At 35.3% G+C, this 23,279-nt stretch overlaps 1 protein-coding gene across 4 annotated transcripts; it reads left to right on the top strand.

Moving 5' to 3' along the window:
• The first annotated feature begins 927 nt into the window (after nt 1-927).
• Nucleotides 928-21,799, top strand: dync1i1b (dynein cytoplasmic 1 intermediate chain 1b). Of its 4 annotated transcripts, none has more exons than XM_005158117.5 (17): nt 928-1,090; nt 2,158-2,282; nt 2,364-2,478; nt 5,181-5,322; nt 7,987-8,046; nt 8,874-8,989; nt 11,093-11,179; nt 11,265-11,427; nt 11,662-11,761; nt 13,279-13,404; nt 13,828-13,974; nt 15,299-15,412; nt 15,503-15,636; nt 16,949-17,093; nt 17,191-17,331; nt 18,274-18,399; nt 21,201-21,799. In XM_005158117.5, exons 2-17 carry the CDS (start codon nt 2,175-2,177, stop codon nt 21,312-21,314), a joined length of 1,938 nt encoding a protein of 645 aa, XP_005158174.1. In that variant the 5' UTR covers nt 928-1,090; nt 2,158-2,174; the 3' UTR covers nt 21,315-21,799. The 4 variants fall into 4 exon arrangements, with proteins under 4 accessions (XP_005158174.1, XP_009290519.1, XP_009290520.1 ...); XM_009292244.4 differs by having other exon boundaries at nt 5,232-5,322; XM_009292245.4 differs by having other exon boundaries at nt 5,265-5,322.
• Nucleotides 21,800-23,279: the final 1,480 nt, after the last annotated feature.

Below are 23,279 nucleotides of genomic sequence, written 5' to 3' on the forward strand. Positions count from 1 at the left end.
GATGCGAGCAGCATCTGGCAGCCAGTGCAAACGGATGAGCAGCGGAGTTTTTAAAGGGATTCACCCTAATGCTGTAAATTCTGTCATCGTTTACTCACCCTTGTTCCTTTCTTCTGTTCAATTAAATTTAAATTCTGTAAAACACGAAAGATATTTTTAAAAATGCTGGTTACTCCCAGCTTTAAAAAAAAAGCGTAAACCTAAGCTGGTTAGCTGGTCGACCAGCCTGGTTTTACAGAGGTTTTGGCCATTTTGGTCTTTGCTGGACAAGCTGGGAGATGACCAGCTAAAACCAGCTTGAGCTTGATTAGTCAAGCTGGTATTAACTGGTCATTTCCCAGCTTGGAAATGGTCAAAGCCCCTCTAAAACCAGGCTGGTCGACCAGCTAACAAGCCTAGGCTGGTTTAAGCTGGGTTGTTTTTCAGCAAGGCTGGCACCCATTGACTTCCCTATATTGATTTTCTTCCCTATTGACTAACCCTATATTGAAGTCAATGGGTGCCAGAAACCAGAATTATTAAAATATGTTATTTTTTGTTCAACGGAAGATAAACCATCAGTTCAAAACCACGTAAGGGAGAATATAAATTGTGTATTTTTTATTTTTGGTAGACTGTCCCTTTAAATCAACGTGTATTTGATCAAATTGAGAAAACCGCGAAATAACCAAGTTTTTTTATGTTTTGAGAAATTGAAAAGAAAAATACATGTAAATTTTAAAATGTAAACACAAACGACTAGAGACATCTTAAAGAGCTTTCCATCTAAATTATAGTGTATTTTTTCAACACAGAGGAACTGCACTGTTGTGTTTGACGGTATTTTTTCCACCTTGTTTTGAAACCGCCGCCACACGGACTTCTTTCAGACGACGAGGCGCTGCCCGCTGTTGCTGGGAGGTGTTGATGACGTATCGGCAGGCATCGAGCACTTCCGGCTTTTGGGTGCTGATGAGACTGAAGTGATCTGATGATGCTTTGTGTTTTCATGTAGCTGTTGATGCTCATGTGTAGATTTGTAATCTCTTATTTTAGCATTTACACGAGAGTGCGCTGCAGATTTTGCCCTGGTTGTGTCGACATAAAGACGGTACAGTAAAGTCATTTTATTATACCCTACAGCTTACCACAGGCTTTGTTGCGGGCTGAATTAAGGCTTTCATTCACTGAAATGCAAAGATAAACGTTTGTGAATGAAAAAGGTTGTTTTAACTGCCTGGTTTTGTGTATTCGTTTGTTACTTCTAGTCAGTCAAGTGCATTTATCGGAATCAGGTTATTCTGTCACTGCATAGCTCGTGTGTATTATAATGCTAATTTTTTATTACACATCGCTGATTTCCATTGATGTATAACGTTAGTTCAACAAAGAGAACTTTTAAGAAATACTTAATCTAATACAGTTGATGCTAATATGTACATTTGTTAATATTCTGTATTTTTATTGTTCCTAGTGTGCTTTAGAATAGTTTTAAATATTTCATTCTGCATATTGACTATCTGCATTTTTTTAAAGTAACGGTATAGGTTGAAGTAAAATGTTATTATTTGTTTTATTCTCCTAAGGTCTGATGATATTTCTTACAATTTACAAATAAGATATTATTATTTAAAGCCCCTTTTTTATATAAAAATGAAAAGAGTTTAGATTAGTTGTGATTAGTTTACCTGATATTGATTTCGTAACTCTTCTGAGGTGTCTAAATGTGAACATAAACATGTCTGAAAAGGACAACTGTTTTGTTTTTTGGTCAAAAATAATGTGAATTACAACTTTTCATTTTAAATTGGGATAAAAAATATCCTTAGTAGTTTACAGAATAAAACAAATGTGATGTTTTATTCAAATAAATCCATATTGCTGTAGATGTTGTTTTTCTATGTTCAGTTTGTTAAGATTTGGTTTCTGTGTCCATTAAACTAATGGGCCTCTATACAAAGGCTATATATATCCAAATGAAGCTGAATGTTGAACATCGTCCACTGAAATTCAGCCAAACAATCATAATTCACCATGATGTTGGCACAGAACAGACCTTTACTAAATATTAGACCCCAAAACACATCCTCTCAAGTCTCTTCCCATGGAGAGTTTGTGTGACATGGTGAAGCCTGACCACATTAATGTGCTAAAACTAAAACTTCATACAACACACAGATCGAGCGACAGAGAAGATGGCTGATAGAAGTGACCTGAAAGCTGAGCTTGAGCGCAAAAAGCAGCGCTTAGCCCAGATTCGAGAGGAGAAGAAAAGAAAGGAGGAAGAGAGGAAGAAGAAAGAGGTGAGGTCTTCTTTTGTTGGATCTAAAAGCTATTTCTGCGAATATTATTTGGTGGCACTCATTGGTTGACCTGTGATGCAGTCTGAGATGCTTCAGAGGCCTGAGAATGTGACCGAAGACTCAGATCTAGACAGGAAGAGAAGAGAAACAGAGGCTCTTCTGCAGAGTATTGGCATTTCACCTGAACCACCATTAGGTAAACCATACACAACATTTAAGTTAATGTGCATTGCTCCTGCTTGAATGACACAATGAAAAAAATCATCAGGACCCTTTTTGTAATGTATAAAAGAGAACATTTTTACATCTCACTCCGCAGCCTTTATAGCTACAGCATATTTTTATAAGGTTTCACGCTACCCTTGTAAAAAAGAAGTTAACTGTTTAATATACTTTATAAAATAGTTACTGTTAATAAGTAATAAACATGTCAAATTTTTTTTACAAAAAATACAAATAAGCGTTGCTAGAATGATTGAAATCTACAAAAAAACTAAACAAAAAATATAAGTACTGTTTCATGAAAAGCAAGGTTTGATTTATTATAATTTGCCCTGTATGTACACTACCTGACAAAAGTCTTGTCGTTTATGGCAGTTGTAAGAGCAACAAATAATAACTTAGTGCAAGAGTGGATGTCAACATAAACATTCTGAGGTATCAAGACGTTTATGCAGCTCATTACATTACAAAGCATTGGAGATAGCAATTTCTTCAGCAGAATAGCGCTCCTTGTCATACTTCAGCCTCCATATAAAAGTTTTTGACAGCAAAGTAGGTCAAGGTGCTCCAGAATTGGCCAGCTCAGTCACCAGACATGAACATTATTGAGCATGTCTGGTGTAAGATGGATGAGGCTTTGAAGATGAATTCAAAGAATCTTGATTAACTCTGGAAGTCCTGCAAGAATGTTTTCTTTGCCATTCCAGATGACTTTATTAATCAGTTATTTGAGTCATTGGAGAGATGTATAGATGCAGTCCTCCAAGCTCATGGGAGTCATAAACAATATTAATTATTTTTCCACTGCACGACTTTATATTCTATACTGTACATTATTTATGTTAGACCTTATTGTCCTAAATAAATTATTATATTTAAATTAAATAAATGATCATATTTTATTTTGGTAAAGTAAGCCTAATCTAAAGGCCTTTGCCTTTCATATAAGCCACTTCTAATACCAAATGATCAACTAGAAGTCAAGTTATTATTTGTTTGTTTCTAAAACTTGAATAGGCGACAAGACTTTTGTCATGTTGTGTGCTGTTAATCAATTAAAAGCTTTTTTATTGTTCACTCTCATAAGTAAAACAAGAAAATCAATAAAATAGCAGGGAAAAAGTACTGGCTATTTTACATTATAATTTTACTTGATCGCCCCACACAGTACATTCAGCTTCTTAAAATATAATTTAAATCACTTTAATTTTAAAAACACCAATCAAAACATCACAGCTGCGATCAAGGTCCCATCAGGCAAAAAAAAAGCATAAATATAAAAATGGCATGAATCATCAGCTATGTATATTTTTTTGGCTGAAATGTCTTAATTAAGAGATATATCTTACAGTGTAGCAATTTTGCAATGGTTATAAATTACATTAAACACAATTAATTGTAGTTTAGTGTGTTTATTGTCCAACTCAAATAGTTCACCGCAATTTTGAAAAAGTCAAATTTTAAAAAATGACCCTTGCTGTTTGTTCTTATTTATAATCAGCTGAAACAACACAATTCTTCATATTTTAGCTGTTTTACGTTCAATCTAACTAAATTTGTGAAAAAAAAACTAATAAGTTTATTGATTCCTTTATGTTGTCTCAACACATTGATTATGAGGAATTCAGCATTTTTTTTACAGTGTTTACTGTAAATGTACTCATCTTATTCAGCATGTGTCTTCAGATGCCATTCAATTACAAACTCACAATTCATTGTTTTATGGGGGTTTCATTCATCCTCATCCTCATGTTGTTGCAAAACCATAAAACCACAAAATTGTAAATAAGGATTCCTGCCTCTTCTGAAGGTTTATTTACCTAAATCTCTGACCCTAAATCTCTTACAATGTTAAGCAAGAGATTAAACAATGAAATTCTTAAGTACTGTATTATTATGACATTAGGATTTGATTTAGGGCTATTGTGTGTTAGGAATTATGCAAAATGTACTGCTACTGCTATAGCAAGTAAATACAATTTGCAACAAGGACACTGTAAAGTAAAAAGCTCTAGTATGCTAGTCAAAACATCATAAATGCACTTTTAAGTGTACTTAAGTGTGATAAGAAACAGTCATGAACATGTACTCTCTTTAAATGCTGTCTTAATCTACAAGGACTGCTTTTAAAAATATATTTTTATCTAAGAAGCACTAGGAAAGTGTACATTCAGAGCAGTCGAGGGCACTTCTCATTGTCACAAGGGTATGGAGTGGTTACAGATAAAGAGCATGTTGCCTTGCTTCATTTGAGTCAGTCTTTTGGATCTCGAATGGCTTTTCTTTGCTCAGTTTTTTTCTGATGTTGCTGATTTTGTATAGTGTTTACGGCTATGTTAGATCAAAGATTCAATACTACAGTTTGTATTACACAAATATAAAGATGTAAGATCATTTTTTTAAATATACAGTTAACCGAAACCCGTCATTTGCACCGTTGCTGTTTTTGAACTGCACTTCACTAACTCAAACAGATCTGTGTCTTCTGTAAAACTGTGATGATGAACTGATTACATGTGATCATTTAAAAAATTTTAACATTGAAAGAGAGAAGTGAAATTCACTTGACAATCTCTCCTGTTGTTTTTCCTTTTGGATTTTGTTCTCTTTGATTTGTCCATTTCAATCCGTTCTGTTGATTTTGGTTTGCCTGTGTCTGCCACTGCTGGCCATCAGTGCAGCCACTGCAGCTTTTAACATGGGATACCTGTTATTTTCATTATTTAGTCCCAACCCCTATGTCTCCCTCTTCGCAATCAGTGAGTCCACCCAGCGAAACTGGAAGCCAGGAGTCCATAGATGGAGGGACAGTGGAAAGGTATGACATTGTAAACAAGACATTTGAAACCAATTTGAAGTATTTCATGAAGTGTGACCCTGGACCACAAAACCAAGTGTAATATTTTTTTAAATTTAGCTTTGTACATCAAAGAAAGTTGAATGAATAGGTTTTCCTTTGATGTTTGTTTTGTTATGTTAGTATAATATTTGGCCGAGAGGCAACTATTTGAAAAGCTGAAATCTGAGGGTTCAAAACTAATCTAAATACTGAGAAAATCACCTTTAAAGTTGCCCCAATGAAGTGATTAGGAATGCACATTAAAATGAGCTTTAATATAGTTACAGTCAGACATTTACTAAATTCTTCTTTAAGGAAGATGATCTTTACTTAATATTCAAATAATTTTTGGCGTCACTCATATACTATATTTAGCTATTGCTCTGGTTTTGTGGTCCAGGGCCACATATGTGAATGTGTTTTAATGAAAGGGGTTTTAAACCTCTGTTATGTATGAAGATTTCTGGAAGTCTGTCTCAGGTTTAAGGAAGGAAAAGAAGAGAGTAATAATCTACAATTTAATTTGTTGAATAATGAGTAGCACCACCATGCAGCCTGTTTTTAAAGATGTCAAAATGTATAAATAAATTTAATCTTGAATCTGTATTTCCCAAATAAAATTACAAAAGAATAAATTTATTCTCCAATGTACCTGACTTGTCGCCTATCCAAGTTTAGAAACAAAAATTAAAAACTTGACTTCTAGTTGATCATTTAGTATTAGAAGTGGCTTATACAAAAGGCAAAGACCTGAAGATTATGCTTATTTTACCAAAATAAAATATGATCATACCTTGATTTTTAATGATTTAATTAGGACAGTAAGGTCTGACTTTGCTTAGACAAAAGTCTTGTCACTTAACAGAAATAATGTACAGTATAGAATATAAACTCATGGTGCAGTGGAAAAATAATTAATATTGTTTATGACTCCCATGAGCTTGGAGGACTGCATCCACACATCTCTGCAATGACTCAAATAACTGATTAATAAAGTCATCTGGAATGGCAAAGAAAACGTTCTTGCAGGACACCCAGAGTTCATCAGGATTCTTTGAATTCATCTTGAATGCCTTCTTTGACTTACCCTAGACATGCTCAATAATGTTCAAGTCTGGTGACTGAGCTGGCCAATCCTGGAGCACCTTGACATTTTTCGCTTTCAGAACTTTGATATGGAGGCTGAAGTATGAGAAGGAGAACTATTCTGCTGAAAAATTTGCCTTGTTCTGTGGTTTGTAATATAATGGGCAGCACAAACTTCTTGATACCTCAAGCTGTTGATGTTGCTATCCACGCTGCAAATCTCTCACACGCCCCATACTGAATGTACAGTAACCCTAAACTATGATTTGTCCTTTACTAAACTTGACTGATTTCTGTAAGAATCTTGGGTCCAAACGGGTTCCAATAGGTCTTCTGCAGTATTTGTGATGATTGGGATGCAGTTCAACAGATGATCAGAAAAATCTACCTTCTGCAAAGTTATTGAAGTCAAGTTATTATTTGTTGCTCTTACCACTGGGATCAGCGACAAGACTTTTGTCAGGGAGTGTAATATCAATTAGGAGCCAGTTCATTTCATAATCATGATTTTATTTACTTCACACAATATAAGTGAGTGTATTTTGAGCTGCTTTCATATATTTTAGGAAGGAATTTCTTACAATATTCAAAAAATCACGCACAGCAGTCAAAAAAAAGTCTTAATGCTTTTGGATCTTTGGTGTTACTGTTTTTATATTTGCTTTTTTGTCTGTCACAATATTATCATCTTTATTTCTTTAAAAATGTAGAAAAAAGGATGTGAGCTTTCAGACTGATGTAGTTTATTTTATACATAATTTGCTTAAATCAAATCAAAAATCTAATAAAATTCACTATACTTTGTTTAAATTCAGGGAAATTAGATAATTTATGTGAATATTATTGGACATTATTATTTAAAGCACAGTTTAATTAGACTTGCTTCAGCAAAGTTTAGCTTCATTTTTTACTACAAATATGTTGGCTAATGTTTTTTATTATTATTATCCCAATTACATCGTCTCGTTCTATCCTTTTTACAAACAACAACAATCTATTTCTCAATGTATGTGTTTTTAACATATTGTAATGTGGTAAAGCTGAACAACTAAACTGTATTTTTATATTATATTAATTTTCTATTAGATATTAATTTTTTTTTTTTCTTCATAAGTCGTGTGTTGCGGACCTCTTGGCCTGGTAACTCTTGTAAATGAGATCTTGATCTCAATGGGGTTTTAACTTGTTAAATAAAGAAACATATATTATTATTATTATTAATATTAAATTTTAATCCCAAATCTGATGTTTGTTGTTTGTTTTTTCTTTTCCCAACATCTTTTGATGGGGACATCAGATATCGGTAAGGTTGTTGTTACTGTTGTTAGATTGAGGCATTTGTTAAAGGGTCACCCATCATCAGTGGATGTGCTTCTGTCGTAGATGTTCGAGAGTGTGGCGCCACAGCCTATATGTGATTTCATCTAAGAGACAGCGTGTTATCTCCTGTAATTATGCATGAAAAAGGGATATGTGCTGCTGGTAAAGCTGCAAGACCTAATCATGCATGTTCGTAGTCTTATCCTTCATGACTCTTTATTTTACTGACCTCTTCAGGACGTTGCAGTGGGACACTGACCCCTCAGCTCTTCAGCTTCTTGCAGATTCTGTTCATGGGTGAGACCTCCACCTCCAATTATTAAAGATGATATAGTGAACAGTCTCAATAAAGAAATGTAAAATAAAAACCTAAAGGTGTGCATACATTTACTGTTTCTCTGTGAAATGTTGCAGTCACTCCTCCCAAGTGTGAAGTTTTAATTCGTGTTCACATTCAGTATTGCATATTTTACATGCTGACCAAAGAAAAGTTGAAAACTATTTACATTGGATATTTTATGCATGTGAAATGTGACTACACATTGAGTGTCGTAAAATTAGTTAAACTAAGATTAGTGCACCCAAAATTTTTTTTTTCTCATATTAATTACTCACCCTGTTGTCATTCAAATACTCCAAGACCTTCATTCATCTTCTAAAAACAAATTAAGTTATTTTAGATGAAATCTGAGAGCTCTCCCATCCTCCACAGACAACATTGGACCTGAGATGTTCATAGCTCAGAAAAGGAATGAAAAATATTTTTCATAAATATAGCAAATATTTTGCTAACAAACGTGTTTTTGGAGCTTTTTGTAATTACAGTTGAACCACTGTAGTCATGTGAAACGTTTTGACCAATGTTTTTGGTTCCTTTTCTGGACTCGGACAGTTGCTGTCTATGGAGAATGAAATAGCTCTCAGATTTCTTCTAAAATATCTTAATTTGCTTCCGATGATGAATAAGGCTCTCTGGGGTCTTAAATGACATGAGGGTAAGGAGTTAATGACAGAATTCTTATTTGAATTTGGAGGAACTAACCCTTTAAGCAATAGAAGCTTCTAAGCAGTATAGGGCGATATTATAAATGCCTTAACAATCTCATTTTGGCTTACTCTCTTAGGTGCAGGATGCAGAGGCTTGGAGCATCAAAAATTGTTCAGATTGATTTCATGCCAAAAGAGCTGGTGACATACTCTAAAGAGACACAGACCCCTGTCGCATCAAATCAGCCTGAAGGTAAAGAGGTTATCTTACACATTTCACACTTTCAGGGCCCTATCATACACCCGGCACAATGCGGAGCAAGGCGCAATGCAATTGTTGTTTGCTAGTTTCAGATTGGCGCAAGATTTGACGTTTTGCTGGCGCGTTGCTTTTTTAAGGGAAACAGGTCTATAGACCATCACAGAGCGCCTTAGTTGTACGCCTCGCTTACACATTGCTTAATACACACAGGATGTACAGCAATACGCAAATATCTTTATATATGAAAAAGAATGAAAGCATTAAAATATTACAAAAATTATTATTTTTCTCCATGCCTTCGTCGTCTCGGGGGTGGGGGGTATTTTCAGTTTATTCATTTAATTATTCACACAATTTGCTTTTGTTTAATGTTATTATTAGTAGTAGTATTATTTATTACATGCATATTTATATTTGTTTTATTAGAAACAAGTTTAGATTTGTCCACTTGTCAGATTTTGGACCATATGGGGCGCAGCATGTTTATTTGGATATAATTCAGTTTTTTGATTACACTTCATTATTATTGTTCATTTATTCGTTTGCTGGAAATTAGAACTGGATTTAGAAATAGTTTTGAAGCAAATCTTTGCGCTTAATAAAACAAAATTAATTATGTAGGCTAATGGATGTCTGTGTGGACAACACATTTCCATATCCACGAGAGTAAAAGTGAAAGTAAAGAATGAGGAGGCTCATCTCTCATTCTCGCCTGTAGATGCTCTGTTTAACTGTTTTCTCGCTAGTGAAGCATTCAGTTTTTCCACTTACAAAGTCCATCATGTAAATAGCAAATGCGCCATGGTGCAACGCAACTGACTCTTAAAGGGAATGGAAGATGAGACTCTGATTGGTTTCAAAACACACCTATAACTCATTAAGAGAATAAGCTCAACTCTGTTAGACCATGCGCAGCGGTGCAAAGCGTAGTTTTTCATCCTTATATTAGCAAAAGTGGATTCTGCCTAGCCTTAATGCTTTTGCGCCCTGCACTTGGGCTTTGCGCATGGATCGTCAAAATAGAGCCTTCAACCTCTGATAAGTTATGGTTTGAGCTTAAACTTTTTGCAAAGCTACAAAGCACTTGATGAGTTAATTTCTAAATTAGCATTAAGTTGTTTCTGAATTCCATCAAATTAATTTTTCTGCTGGAAATAATGGTACATAATATCCCGAATTTAAACAATTTGTATGATACATAACATAATTTCTACTAAAACATAAGTAGCCCCTCCCTTTTTTTTGCAACAACCAGTAGGATCTTGTTTATATCATATCTCGGCCAATCAGAACAACTAAAGCTTTACCTGACAAAATTATTAGCCCCGTTAAAAATATTATAGGAAAGTGAAATTAAAATTCTTTATGAAAGATTTCTCTAGTGATGTTTACCAAAGCAAAGACATTTTTTACCGTATTTCCTATAATGTTTCTTCTGTAGAATTCTGTAGAAATTTCTTTTAGTTTGGCTGCAATAAAAAACAAACTCTAATTAAAAGCTAATAGGTCAATATTAATAGCCCCCTTAAGTAATTGTTTTCCCCTTGATTGCCTACAGAACAAACCACTGTTGTCCAATGACTTGCCTTATTAACTGAACTTGCCTAGTTAACCTAATTAACCTAGATAAATTGTGCTTTAAGCGAAACTTCATATCATCATGGTAAAGATAAAATAAATAAGACATGAGAAATTAGTTAATCAAAATATTATGTTTAAAGGTGGCACGCTAGCTCAGTGGATAGCTCACAGCAAGAACTTCGCTGGTTCAAGTGCCAGCTGGGCCAGTTGGCATTTCTGTGTGGAGTTTGCATGTTCTTCCCATGTTGGTGTGGGTTTCCTTCGGGTGATCTGGTTTCCCCCACAAGTCCAGTGACATGCGCTATAGGTGAAATGGATGAACTAAATTGGCCGTAGTGTGTGTGTGTGAATCTAGAGAGGCGTCCCCTGAAATAGAGACTAAGCCGAAGGAAAATGAATGAATGAAACATTTAGTCTTCACTTGTAAATAACATTAAATATGACTTTGCACATCAAAAAGCCTCAAAGCTCCGCCACTAACAGTGTATTCAAATATAAACGTTTTTTCTACAGAAGAAGACGATGAGGAGCTGTCAGTGCCCAAATCTGAGCCGGCGTCACAACAGCTGGAAGAGGAGAAAACTCAGGAAGTAGAAGAAGGCAAGAAGAATCGCAGTTTATAACCTAAATTAATATTACAATTAAAGGCGCTTAACATTACTGCATATTTAAATGTGTGCTGTAGTTCATCCCAGAGAACTGACCAATGAGGAGAAAGAGCAGATTGTTCATTCGGAGGATTTCCTGTTTTTCTTCGACCGGAGCATCCGTGTGGTGGAGCGAGTGCTGGCCGAGGACAAGGACATTTTCTTTGACTACAGCGGGCGAGATATGGAGGACAAAGAAGGGTCAGAACGCAAGCTTACGTAACAGCCAAACATACACATGATTACAGTTATTCATTAGACGGTACTAGAAAGGTTTGTTTAACCTCACGTTAGACGATGGTGGTTTGAAATCAGGTTTAATAAGGTGACCCAGAAACTCAAGAGTTGCACTCAAGCTTAAGTGACTCCTGGGAAACCTACTGTAAATTGCTTTGGATGATTGAACAAGAATGCAATGGTATGTTTTGTTATCAGGGACTTGCAAGCCGGATCAAACTTGTCTTTTAACCGACATTTCTATGATGAGCATTGGTCCAAACATCGAGTCGTCACTTCCCTGGATTGGTCACCACAGGTATTTTATTTATAAAACATTAACATTAAGGCAAGATACTGCAGGTAAATGGGGTAGAAACAATCTAGTAGTTATCCCCATACATCCCCATGTAAACATTTTGTGTTACAAGTTATTACACATGCAAATGAGGCAGAGTTTAAAGGATTAGTTCACCCAAAAATGATAACTTCCTATCCTCCGGGACCTGCGTTCATTTTCAGAACACAAATTAAGTTATTTTAGATGTAATCCAAGAGCTCTCTGACCCTCCATAGACAGCATTGTAATGTGTATTTAGTTAGCGGATTTATCGTGTATGGTCATACACACAAAGTGCTTCACAATCACAAAGAGGGGGGTCTCTCCACACAACCACCAGTGTGCAGCATTCACTTGAATGATGCGATGGCAGCCATAGGACAATGGGGCCAGTGCACTCACCACACAACAGCTATTGGTGGAGTGGAAAGACAGTGATAGAGCCAATTCAGTGGATGGGGATGATTTGGGACGCCATGATCGGTATGGGCCGATGAATGGAAAATATGGTAAGGACACTGGAGTTACATCCCTACTCTTTACGAGTAGTCCCATGGGATTTTTAATGACGACAGAGAGTCAGGACCTTGGTTTAACGTCTCATATGAAAGACGGTGCTCACTTACAGTATAGTGTCTCCTTCACTATACTGGGGCATTAGGACTCACACAGACCAGAGATTGAATGCTCCCTGCTGGCCTCACTAAAGCCACTTCCAACATCAATCTAGTTTTTTCCATGTGGTCTCCCTTCCAGGTACTGACCAGGCTCAGCCCTGCTTAACTTCAGTGAGTAACCAGTCCTTGCTGCAGGGTGATATGGCTGTGGCCCCAAGAGCGTTCCTCAGACCTATGTCCAAAAAAAAAAAAAATTGTCAAACATTCCATGTGACTTCAGTGTAACTAATCATATGAAGCTCCAAGAAGACGTTTTGATGCTGAACTGTAAAAGAAATATATTAAAAGTCTGACCCCCCTCTACATATTTAATTCAAGGGTTTTTTCAGATAAAAATGCTGCAAACAGCCAGAAAAAAACAGCATTGAATCATTTTTGTGTAGAAGAAAATGTTGTATATTATCGAAATAATATATCATGTATGAATATATATCTCTCTGTAAAAACCTTCAGAATATAGGTATAAATAAAAACGTTTGGTTTGATGTGTGTAAGTGTGCTGAAGTGAAGACTAATTGCAATACAGAAAAAAACAACCTTTAAAAATAATTAAAGTATTACATATTAAGAAGAGACACACATTTGTAAAGTGTGACAAAAGAAACACTTAAAACTGTATTTCGAATATTTTCTTTGTATTAGATAAAAAAAAGCCAAAAAAAACTGCAGTATCTTACCTTAAATTAGCATGTGTGAGTGTGATGCAGATATAACCTCCCCAGAAACAGACTAAATTTAGTGCATCTACAGTTCTTGTGTGATACGCATAATTATATTGATATATGGCACACTTTATTCTCTCTTATGTCATTCCTGCAGTATCCCGAATTGCTCGTGGCCTCGTACAACACTAATGAGGATGCGCCTCATGAGCCAGATGGAGTTGTTCTTGTCTGGAATATGAAGTTTAAGAAGGCGACCCCTGAGTACATTTTCCACTGTCAGGTTTGAATTCCCATTGCTTCCAATTAAATAACTCCAACACCCGCAATATTGTTCCTTTCGGCTGCGTTTCAATATATTTTAATCACATTTTTCATTATATGTTGAGCATGAGTGCGAGTAATCAACTTTTAATGAAAAAGCCAGAATCTAAATTGAATTTCTTTTATTAAAGTTCACAAACAATGGAGCTCAACTTTCGAATGTTGTCTGCATCACTAATGCACGTCATTCTTTGTTTGCGCTGATGTCACTGATAAATGAACTCTTATTGTTCATGTTATTGTTCTGCATGCTCCCTTTGTGCAAATCGACCTTGATAAAGGGCAAGCTGACGTCATCTGTACCAGAACGTTAACTGTCTAAAGTAGCCACTTTTAGTAGTTGCTGGTACCTTCAACCCATGATGTTGTTTTTCTCCTGTAGTCCTCAGTGATGTCAGTCGGCTTTGCTCAGTTTCATCCCAATCTGGTGATTGGAGGCACTTATTCAGGACAGATTGCAATGTGGGACAATCGAAGTCACAGAAGGACCCCGGTGCAGAGGACACCTCTATCTGCAACTGCACACACTGTAAGAGCACCAATTCAAGTCAAGTCATGTGAGGATATACGACAATACATACTAATTAAACATACACTTTTGGCCACTTTATTAGGTACACCTGTCCAACTGCTTTTTAACGGACATTTCTAATCAGCCAATGACATGGGAGCAGCTCAATGCATTTAGGCATGTAGACATGGTCAAGACGATCTGCCGCAGCTCAAACTGAGCATCAGAATGGGGAAGAAAGGTGATTTATGTGACTTTGAGCGTGGCATGGTTGTGGCATGGAAGTTTGGAAAAATGTTGCCTGGTCTAATGAGTCTCGATTTCTGATTGATGCCAAATTCTAACTCAGAATCAGCAACATGAAAGCATGGATCCATCCTGCCTTGTATCAACGGTTCAGGCTGCTGGTTGTGGTGTAATGGTGTGGGGGATATTTGCTTGGCACACTTTGGGCCCATTGGTACCAATTGACCATAGTGTCAATGCCACAGTCTACCTGAGTATTGTTGCTGACCATGTCCATTCCTTTATGACCACAGTATACCCATCTTCTGATGGCTAGTTCCAGTCATAAAGCATAAAGCAAATCATCTCAGGCTCGTTTCTTAAACATGACAATGAGTTCACTGTACTCAAATGGCCTCCTCAATCACCAGATCTCAATCCAATAGAGCACCTTTAGGATGTGGTGGAAGCGGAGATTCACATGATGGATGTGCAGCCGACAAATCTGCAGCAACTGTGTGATGCTATTATGTCAATATGGACCAAAACCTTTTATTTAATCTAATATTTCCAGTACCTTGTTGAATCTATGCCACGAAGAATTAAGGCAGTTCTGAAGGCAAAAGTGGGTCTAACCTGGTACTAGTAAGGTGTACCTAATAAAGTGGCCAGTGAGTGTAGATTTAAATGTATAATAAAGCATGGTGTGATTTTCAAAACTTTGCTTAGGGAATATATCTTATTATGGAAAAGGCTGGAAAGGTGAGAGATGTTAAAAATTCATTCCATATTTCCCAAGACACAGTTTATTTATTGACAAGTTATTAATATTTTTTAATAAAAACATTTCAATAACATATTACAGTGTATAGAATTATAATTATAGGGTATATATCTTGTCTATTACTTGGCAAATTACCATGGAATAAGTGAGATAATCAATTTCTTGCCATGCGTTAAAGGATTTTACATGCACTTCGCAAAGTCTAACCATCCTTTAAAGAATCCTTCTCATGATCTCCCTTATATAACATAATATAATAAAGACTTCAAAACTGTCACATATATTCTAGGTTTCATTACTCATTCAGTGTGTAATCTGACCCATTTATTGCAGCATCCTGTATACTGTGTGAATGTGGTGGGAACACAAAATGCCAACAATCTGATTACAGTATCTACAGATGGCAAGATGTGCTCCTGGAGTCTGGACATGCTCTCACAGCCTCAGGTGTCCAGATAACACACTTAGAGCAATTGAATTATTGCCATTTGAGATTCGGCTGAAAATAAAACACGAAGCGTCCTTTGTTGCTCACAGGAGAGTATGGAGCTGATCTACAACAAGTCAAAGCCTGTGGCAGTCACTTGTATGGCCTTCCCTGCGAGCGACGTCAATAACTATGTGGTAGGAAGCGAGGAGGGAACCGTTTACACAGCATCCCGTCATGGGAGGTCAGTGGTTCCTGCAATTCAACATATTATACACCTACACACTTAGTATGATTGAAAGCTCTTAATATAATTGGACAAACCTAATAAACCTGTTGTTATACCTTACCTTCTGATTTAATAACAGACTTAGAGCTTATGCAGCAATGTTTTTTTTTATAACTGCCGTTACTGCCCCTATTATTATGCTATTTTAAAGGTTCTGAAGTTGTTTTAGGGGTTCTCCTACATTATTTACCTTCAAGTTCCAAAAATGCTTTAATTTTCTCAGAATATCTTGCAGCATTAGCTGTTTTCTGTCATTGTACATCCCAGTTCAATCTGATCCTTAAATCCTAATTTGAGCTTTCTCAATACTTATAAACACACTTGATGCAATATTTGATGTTGTCTTAATAAGCAGAATGAATTAGCATGTAGCTAGCATGACTCTGCATCTCTGCTAACATGTTTCTTGTATGTTTACCAGTTTCTTAGCTTGAATTGTCATGATTTTAGCATCAAATTGCTAGCATGTTCTACCACATTGCTAGCATGTTTCCATCATAAAGTTGCTGTTAGCTTTTTTTAATATGAATGACCAAGTTTCTAGCATGGATTAAGTTGCTAATTGTTACCATGAAGTAGCATGTTACTAGCATCAGTTAGCATATTTATAGCATGAATTTTCATGCTGGTAACATTTGTAGCATACAGTTACATGTTGCTAGCAAGAATTAACATTACTAGCATGAATTAGTGTAGTTGCTAGCTTGTTTAAAGCATGGGATAACATAGGCTATTGAACACTAATTGTCATATGTAATGATAATTGGCATGTTGCTAGCATGTTTTAACATAAATTAACATGTTTGTTGTATTATTACGTAACACATCACTAGCATATGGTTAACATATTGCTAACCTGAATTTGTTTCATGCTTCAATAATGCTTTTAGGATGTTTATCATGTTGCTAGAATGAATTAGCATGTTTGATTAAATGATGCAGATCTAAAGGTTGTGAACTGGATAGAAGTAGATTAAACTCTTTGGGAATGGTAAGTATTTTGTTCAAAAGTTCCATAGTTTTCACAGTTACTTTGGCTAGCTAAGACCATAAGGTGGATCAGTTACAAAGTTCAGATCAGTCTAAATGGCTAACATGAGTTTAGCAGTTATAGCTGGAACGTTGTAGGAGGGGATTGGATTAGAAATGTGTTTTCAGAAGTAGTAGGCTATCTTAAGTATAAATGTACTATCCAAAGAAACATAGTAGAGAATCTTCAAAGAATCAACCATATTGATGTTGTCATGTAACCATATTTTCCATACAGTAAGGCTGGTATTGGTGAAATATTTGATGGGCATCAGGGGCCAGTGACTGGAATCAGCTGCCATAATGCTGTGGGTCCGGTTGACTTCTCCCATCTCTTTACCACTTCCTCATTTGACTGGACAGTCAAACTGTGGTCAACTAAAGTAAGGGTTGTTTTAGCCTGTCTATTGCTTGAAGGGTATTTTGATCATTTGGCACTGACTTTGCATCCTGAATATGACTGTTCCATCTCTCTGACAGCATAACAAGCCCCTGTATTCCTTTGAAGACAATGCAGACTACGTATATGATGTCATGTGGTCTCCAGTTCATCCAGCACTCTTCGCTACAGTTGATGGAAATGGTCGTCTTGACCTCTGGAACCTTAACAATTACACAGAGGTTAGGGGCACCTCAGCTCACTACAAACTCTTCTATATTATACAAGAGGAACATTTATGGGTCTGGGGGAGATACTATCGATCCCCAAGAGTTAGTGCTAGTTGTGGAAATTTAAAATTGACCCAAAACAAACCAATATGACTGGATAATATTGTCAAAGGAAATTTGGAAATGTGGTTTAACCGGCATACTAAGAAAAAAAGAGGACCTTTTATTTTGTATACTAATTAATGTTCGGTTAAGAGGATCTCCTACCTGGGGCAGGAAAATACTCAGGTTAACTTTTGCCAGATGTAATTTGTCATGTAATTTTTGCACAATATTTTACCTGAATTTGTCAGTAATGTTGTACACTAAACAATACTTTGAATGTTTCATGTTGTGTGCATATATTCAACATGTTGAGGTTAATAAGATGTTTAATGTTTTTGTAGGGAGACTCTTATTCTTGTTAAGGCTGCATTTATTTAATCAGAAATACAGTAAAGACTAATATTGTGAAACAGTGTTACTATTTTTAATATGTTTTCTGTTTTGGTCTATTTTAAAATGTGATTATTTCTTAAAGATGAATTTCCATGATCCACGATGATCCTTTTAAGGAGATCATTCTTCTAATATGCTGATTCGGTACATGAAAAAACTCTTGAATATGCTTGAATTGTACATCTAGTTTATGGAATCAGTTAATAATAACAACTTAATGAAAATATATTAGATATACCATTAGATGTAGATATAAAATATTCACATGAAAAGTCAGAATTAATAGCAATACAGTAATAACATCACCATTCAATAAATGTGCTAAAATAAGTAACACCTATTGTCTAGAAAAAATAAAAGATGTGAAAGAAGGCCTCTTATCTTAATATGTTTCCAAATTGCCCTTACTTGATAATAAATGTGTGCTCGATCTGAATTAATTCATGTGTCCACCAGGTGCCTTCAGCCAGTGTAAGCGTGGAGGGAGGATGTGCCCTGAATCGGGTCAGATGGGCATCAGGTGGCAGAGAGGTGGCGGTGGGGGATTCAGAGGGTCGTGTTTGGATCTATGACGTGGGAGAGGTAATAATACCTGCTGTACATTGTGAACATTATGCTGCAGCTGTATGATTAATTGTTTGGGATCTTGATTCTAATGCCGGTGTAGCCTAAAGAATGATTCAGCTTCTTAACTCTTAAAAAAGTACGATCACAGCTGACATTCAGATCTGTGTTTGAGCCAGAGAAAGCAGATGTCTTGAGTAGCTGTGACCCATCATCTGTTTTTTCAACCAAAATGTTGATTCTGCATTACAAAATGTCAGATTATCACAGAAGTACTGAGATAAACATATTATACAGTAGTTTGGAAACAAACATGTCTATACTAGCAAAAACTGGATTGAAAGTAGAAACCAATGACTGTAGAAACTAACAAAATGTAGACTTATATTATCTGAATTGAAAGATTAAAAATAGCAAAGGGAATAAATAAAAAAATTAATAAATACTGGAAGAAAGACTATAGATTGGAATTGCCATATCAAGTTGGAATTCTAGGAAACAGATGTTTATTTTATTTTATAAATTGCATAATTTAAACTTGGCGAGGCAGTGGCGCAATAGGTAGTGCTGACGCCTCACAGCAAGAAGGTCGCTGGTTCGAACCTTGGCTCAGTTGGCGATTCTGTGTGGAGTTTGCATAATCTCCTTCGCGTGGGTTTCCTCCGGGTGCTCCGGTTTCCCCCACAGTCCAAAGACATGCGGTACAGGTGAATTGGGTAGGCTAAATTGTCCGTAGTGTATGAGTGTGTGTGAATGTTTCCCAGAGATGGGTTGCTGCTGGAAGGGCATCCGCTGCGTAAAAACTTGCTGGATAAGTTGGCGGTTCATTCCTCTGTGGCGACCCCAGATTAATAAAGGGACTAAGCCGACAAGAAAATGAATGAATGAATAATATAAACTTATCATTTATTCATTTTCCTTTGGCTTAGTCCCTTTAATAACCTAGGGTCGTCACACCTGAATGGACCGCCAACTTATTCAGCATATGTTTTACATAGCAGATGCCCTTCCATGCTGCAACCCAGTACTGGGAAACACCCATACACGCTCTTACACACACATACAGTACGGCCAATTTAACTTAACTAATTCACCTGTACCACATGTCTTTAGACTGTGGGGGAAACCGGACCACCTGGAGGAAAACCACAGGAGAACATGCAAACTCCAAACAGAAACACCAAGGCTCGAACCAGCGACCCAGCAACCTTCTTGCTGTGAGGCAACAGCACTACCTACTGCGCCACTGCTTCGCCCAATTCCAAAGGTTCTTGAGTTCAAAACAAGGACATTTTGACAAGATTTTAGTGTATTTTCACAACAAAACACAAGATTTATTATTATTATTATTATTATTTTTTGACTGACTAACAACCTTGGGAGAATTTGTTTTTTATACTTAAAGTTTATTGGATTTTTTAAGAACAACCACAAAGAGACACATACATGCGCACATACACACACATACACACACACACACACACAACACTCGGATAAATCCCATACAATGAGTCAATGAACAAAATAACAATTACAACATAATTTAGCTGGTGACAAAAAAAAAAATAGAATAAAGAAATAAAAATAAATAATTAAATAGGTAAAATAAGTAAATAAATTAAGTCTGAAAAATGAAAAATCCAGAGGTTGAGTGGCTGGTATGGTTTATGTCAGTAGAATGAGTCCTCAGAAATCTTAGTCTTTCAATCCAAAACACAAGAATTAAGCAAGTTATGCCATAAATTTTGATAAATGCTGTCACAAAAATATATACAGTTGAAGTCAGAATTATTGGCCCCCTTTGAATTTTTTTTTTCAAATTTTTCCCAAATTATGTTTAACAAAGCAAGGAAATTTTTACAGTATGTCTGATATTATTTTTTCTTCCGGAGAAAGGCTTATTTGTTATATTTTGGCTAGAATAAAAGCAGTTTTTTATTTTAAAAAAAAAATATTTAAGGTCAAAATTATTTGCCCCTTTAAGCTGCTATATTTTCTTTTGATAGTCTACAGAACAAACCATCGCTATACAATAACTTACTTGCCTAATTACTCAAACCTGCCTAGTTAACCTAATTAACCTAGTTAAGCCTTTAAATGTCACTTTAAGCTGTAAGTGTCTTGAAAAGATCTAGTAAAATATTATTTACTGTCATCATGACAAAGATAGAATAAATCAGTTATTAGAGATGAGTTATTAAAACTATTATGTTTAAAAAAGTGTTGAAAAATATCTGCTCTCCGTTAAACAGAAATTGGGGGAAAAAATTAACTAATAAGGGGCTAATAATTCAGGAAGGCTAATAATTCTTACGTCAACTGTATATAAAACGTCACTGCAAAATCTTCAAGAGAATTAAAAAATATATATATATGTAAAAAAAAAAAAAGAGTTAGATAATTTTTAACTATATTTTATTTTCTGTGATGGAAAAAAGCTTCTATTGAAAAAATAAAACACTTTTGAAAGCTACTTGGTAAAAAAATGATATCAAGAACATTGTTTCAGCAGTAGGGGATGACTAAAATACTGATTCATCCAGTAAATATTGACTCATTCATTTAAACCAAATATTTTTTTAAAATCATTTAAATTAATTTAAAATTTTAAATAGCAAAAATTGACACTTTTGTAAGTGACCTTTTATTTTGCTCAATTATCTTCTAGTTTAACCCAAATAAATGATTCTCAGCTTATACAGAATGATGCTGCTCAGGTTGTCACTCATTGTCGAAAACACAGACAGATCAGGTTAAGCTTCACCAGTCACTCATTCTGTTCTAGCATTAAGCAGAAGTTGTTTGTGTTCCTATTTTAGCAGCTGGCAGTGCCACATACAGACGACTGGAGTAAATTCGGCCGGACGCTCATGGAAATTCAAGCAAATCGAGGGGATGGAGAGGAAGAAGGAGCTCTGGAGCTGCCAGCCTGAGACACGCGCACACACACCTCCACGTTCAGTTAAAAGATACCCACAAGCAGATGCTTGAATTGAGTGAATCACACATCAACCCTGCTGTGATCACAGGTTTTTTCCTTTTGCCTACAAAAGTCTATTTATAGCATGGGTGTTAATACAATAACTGCTCTTCCAGTGCTAATAGGTGATTCCAGAACAAACATACACAGGTAAAGATGAAATGAATGAGCCTGGACTAATGTATATTTAGGGCTTGCAGTGACTATATATGAGTGAGCCTGTACTGTGTCAAAACTGCTGAGCTGGAATTATTAACGTCAGCTTATTTTACATACGTCAATATACAAGGCCATATGGTGAATGTATTGGCTATGATGTTAAATTACAGCAAATCTTAAGAATGTGACTGTTTTCGCTTTGACCTTTTACATTGTGTGTGTGTATAATTTAACACCAACTAACAAGTGTGAACTTACAATAAAGGTCATTGTGTTTCACGTTTTGCCTTTTGATATGACAAGCAGTGCTAGTACGTTTTAGTTACTAGTGCTGTTTTAAACAATACTACATGTATTTGTTAGATATTGGTATTTATTTATCAGATATGAGTAGGCATGGGCCGGTATAAAAATCTGACAGTATGATAACCTTTGGATAAAAACATCTTGGTATTGTGATTACTGCTCTAAAATATATTCTTTTTAAATGTTTGGGTAAAAATAAATCCCCTTTGAACATAATATATTTTATTTTGAGAAACATTTAAAGTATTTTGTAGCAGTAAACATGTCAGGCTGAATAATTTAAATGAATCATTGACTTCTGCTGTCTTCATGAGTTTCAAAAACACAGATTTCTTTACAATTTACAACGGCATCTTTGCATATCTTTTCTGCTGGAGATACTGTTGTCCTAAAAAACAAACAAACAAACAAAAAAGCATTAAAGAAAATCCTACACATACCTTAGGAACAGTATAACAAAACATTTGACTTTTTCAAACTGTGGTATACATAAATAGTTATTGTCCCATGCCTAGATATGAGTAGTTATTCATAAGACACTGATACTTAGTAAGGTCATAATTACAAAAGGAGTGTCCAATAAATGAGTTAGTATTTTGAATAGCTACTAGTAAAAACTAGGTACTAGATGCTAAAAAATAAGTACTAGTATCTAACAAATAAATACTAGTAAATAATGAATGCTCACTACTGGAATAATGAGTAGAGACAGAACCTGCGAACATTTTTTGCTATTTCTGCGCAGAATTTTGTTAAAAATCTGCAAATTTAGGCTGAATTATTTTAGCAGAATCATAACTAAAACCTTAATATATTAAATAAAAAGTAATAACTTTTTAACTTTTATTTAATGTTTACAATGCAAATCCAATTAGATCCTCTTTATTTGGTAAACAAAGCAAGTCTCTTATATAATAGATCTACTAAAAGACAGATAATATTACTTCATAATCTGTATTGTAAATAAATCATATAAATGTTTTCATATTAGTCAATAATATTACTGTAATTAATTTAAAAACTGAATAAATATAGATATTACACACATTTACACAAGTACATAAAAAGAATCAATGATGGGCTAAAATTATGCGGAATTCTGCCTGCACAGATTCCGTGTGGGCCTAATACTGAGTAATTAATCTTATAATATCCACAACAAAAATTGCATTAAAATACATAACAGTCGATATTTCAATGACAGATCCAGTAACAATAATAGTTCAGTCACTAATAATCTGAAAAGTCCGCTATTTATTAGTCACTAGGGCTGCAAGATACTGGAAAATCTGACAAAATGTGATATTTAGTTTTTTTGCAATATACATTGCGTTATTTAGTGCTCAGCAAAATTGAGTACACCCCATTTTGAACATGAATATTTTTCTCCATTTCTTAGTAAATATAGGCAATGTATTTAGTCGCATTTAAAAAAAAACTGATTTATTAAACA

Source organism: Danio rerio, chromosome 16 (genome assembly GCF_049306965.1).
Source record: "Danio rerio strain Tuebingen ecotype United States chromosome 16, GRCz12tu, whole genome shotgun sequence".
NCBI lineage: Eukaryota > Metazoa > Chordata > Actinopteri > Cypriniformes > Danionidae > Danio > Danio rerio.

Excerpts from the sequence above, each read along its gene's own strand:
- dync1i1b (XM_005158117.5), top strand. The coding sequence starts at position 2,175 with ATGGCTGATAGAAGTGACCTGAAAGCTGAGCTTGAGCGCAAAAAGCAG. Across the intron at positions 2,479-5,180 it reads TTCACCTGAACCACCATTAG|TGCAGCCACTGCAGCTTTTA; the intron begins GTAAACCATACA and ends GCTGGCCATCAG. Across the intron at positions 8,990-11,092 it reads CGCATCAAATCAGCCTGAAG|AAGAAGACGATGAGGAGCTG; the intron begins GTAAAGAGGTTA and ends TTTTTTCTACAG.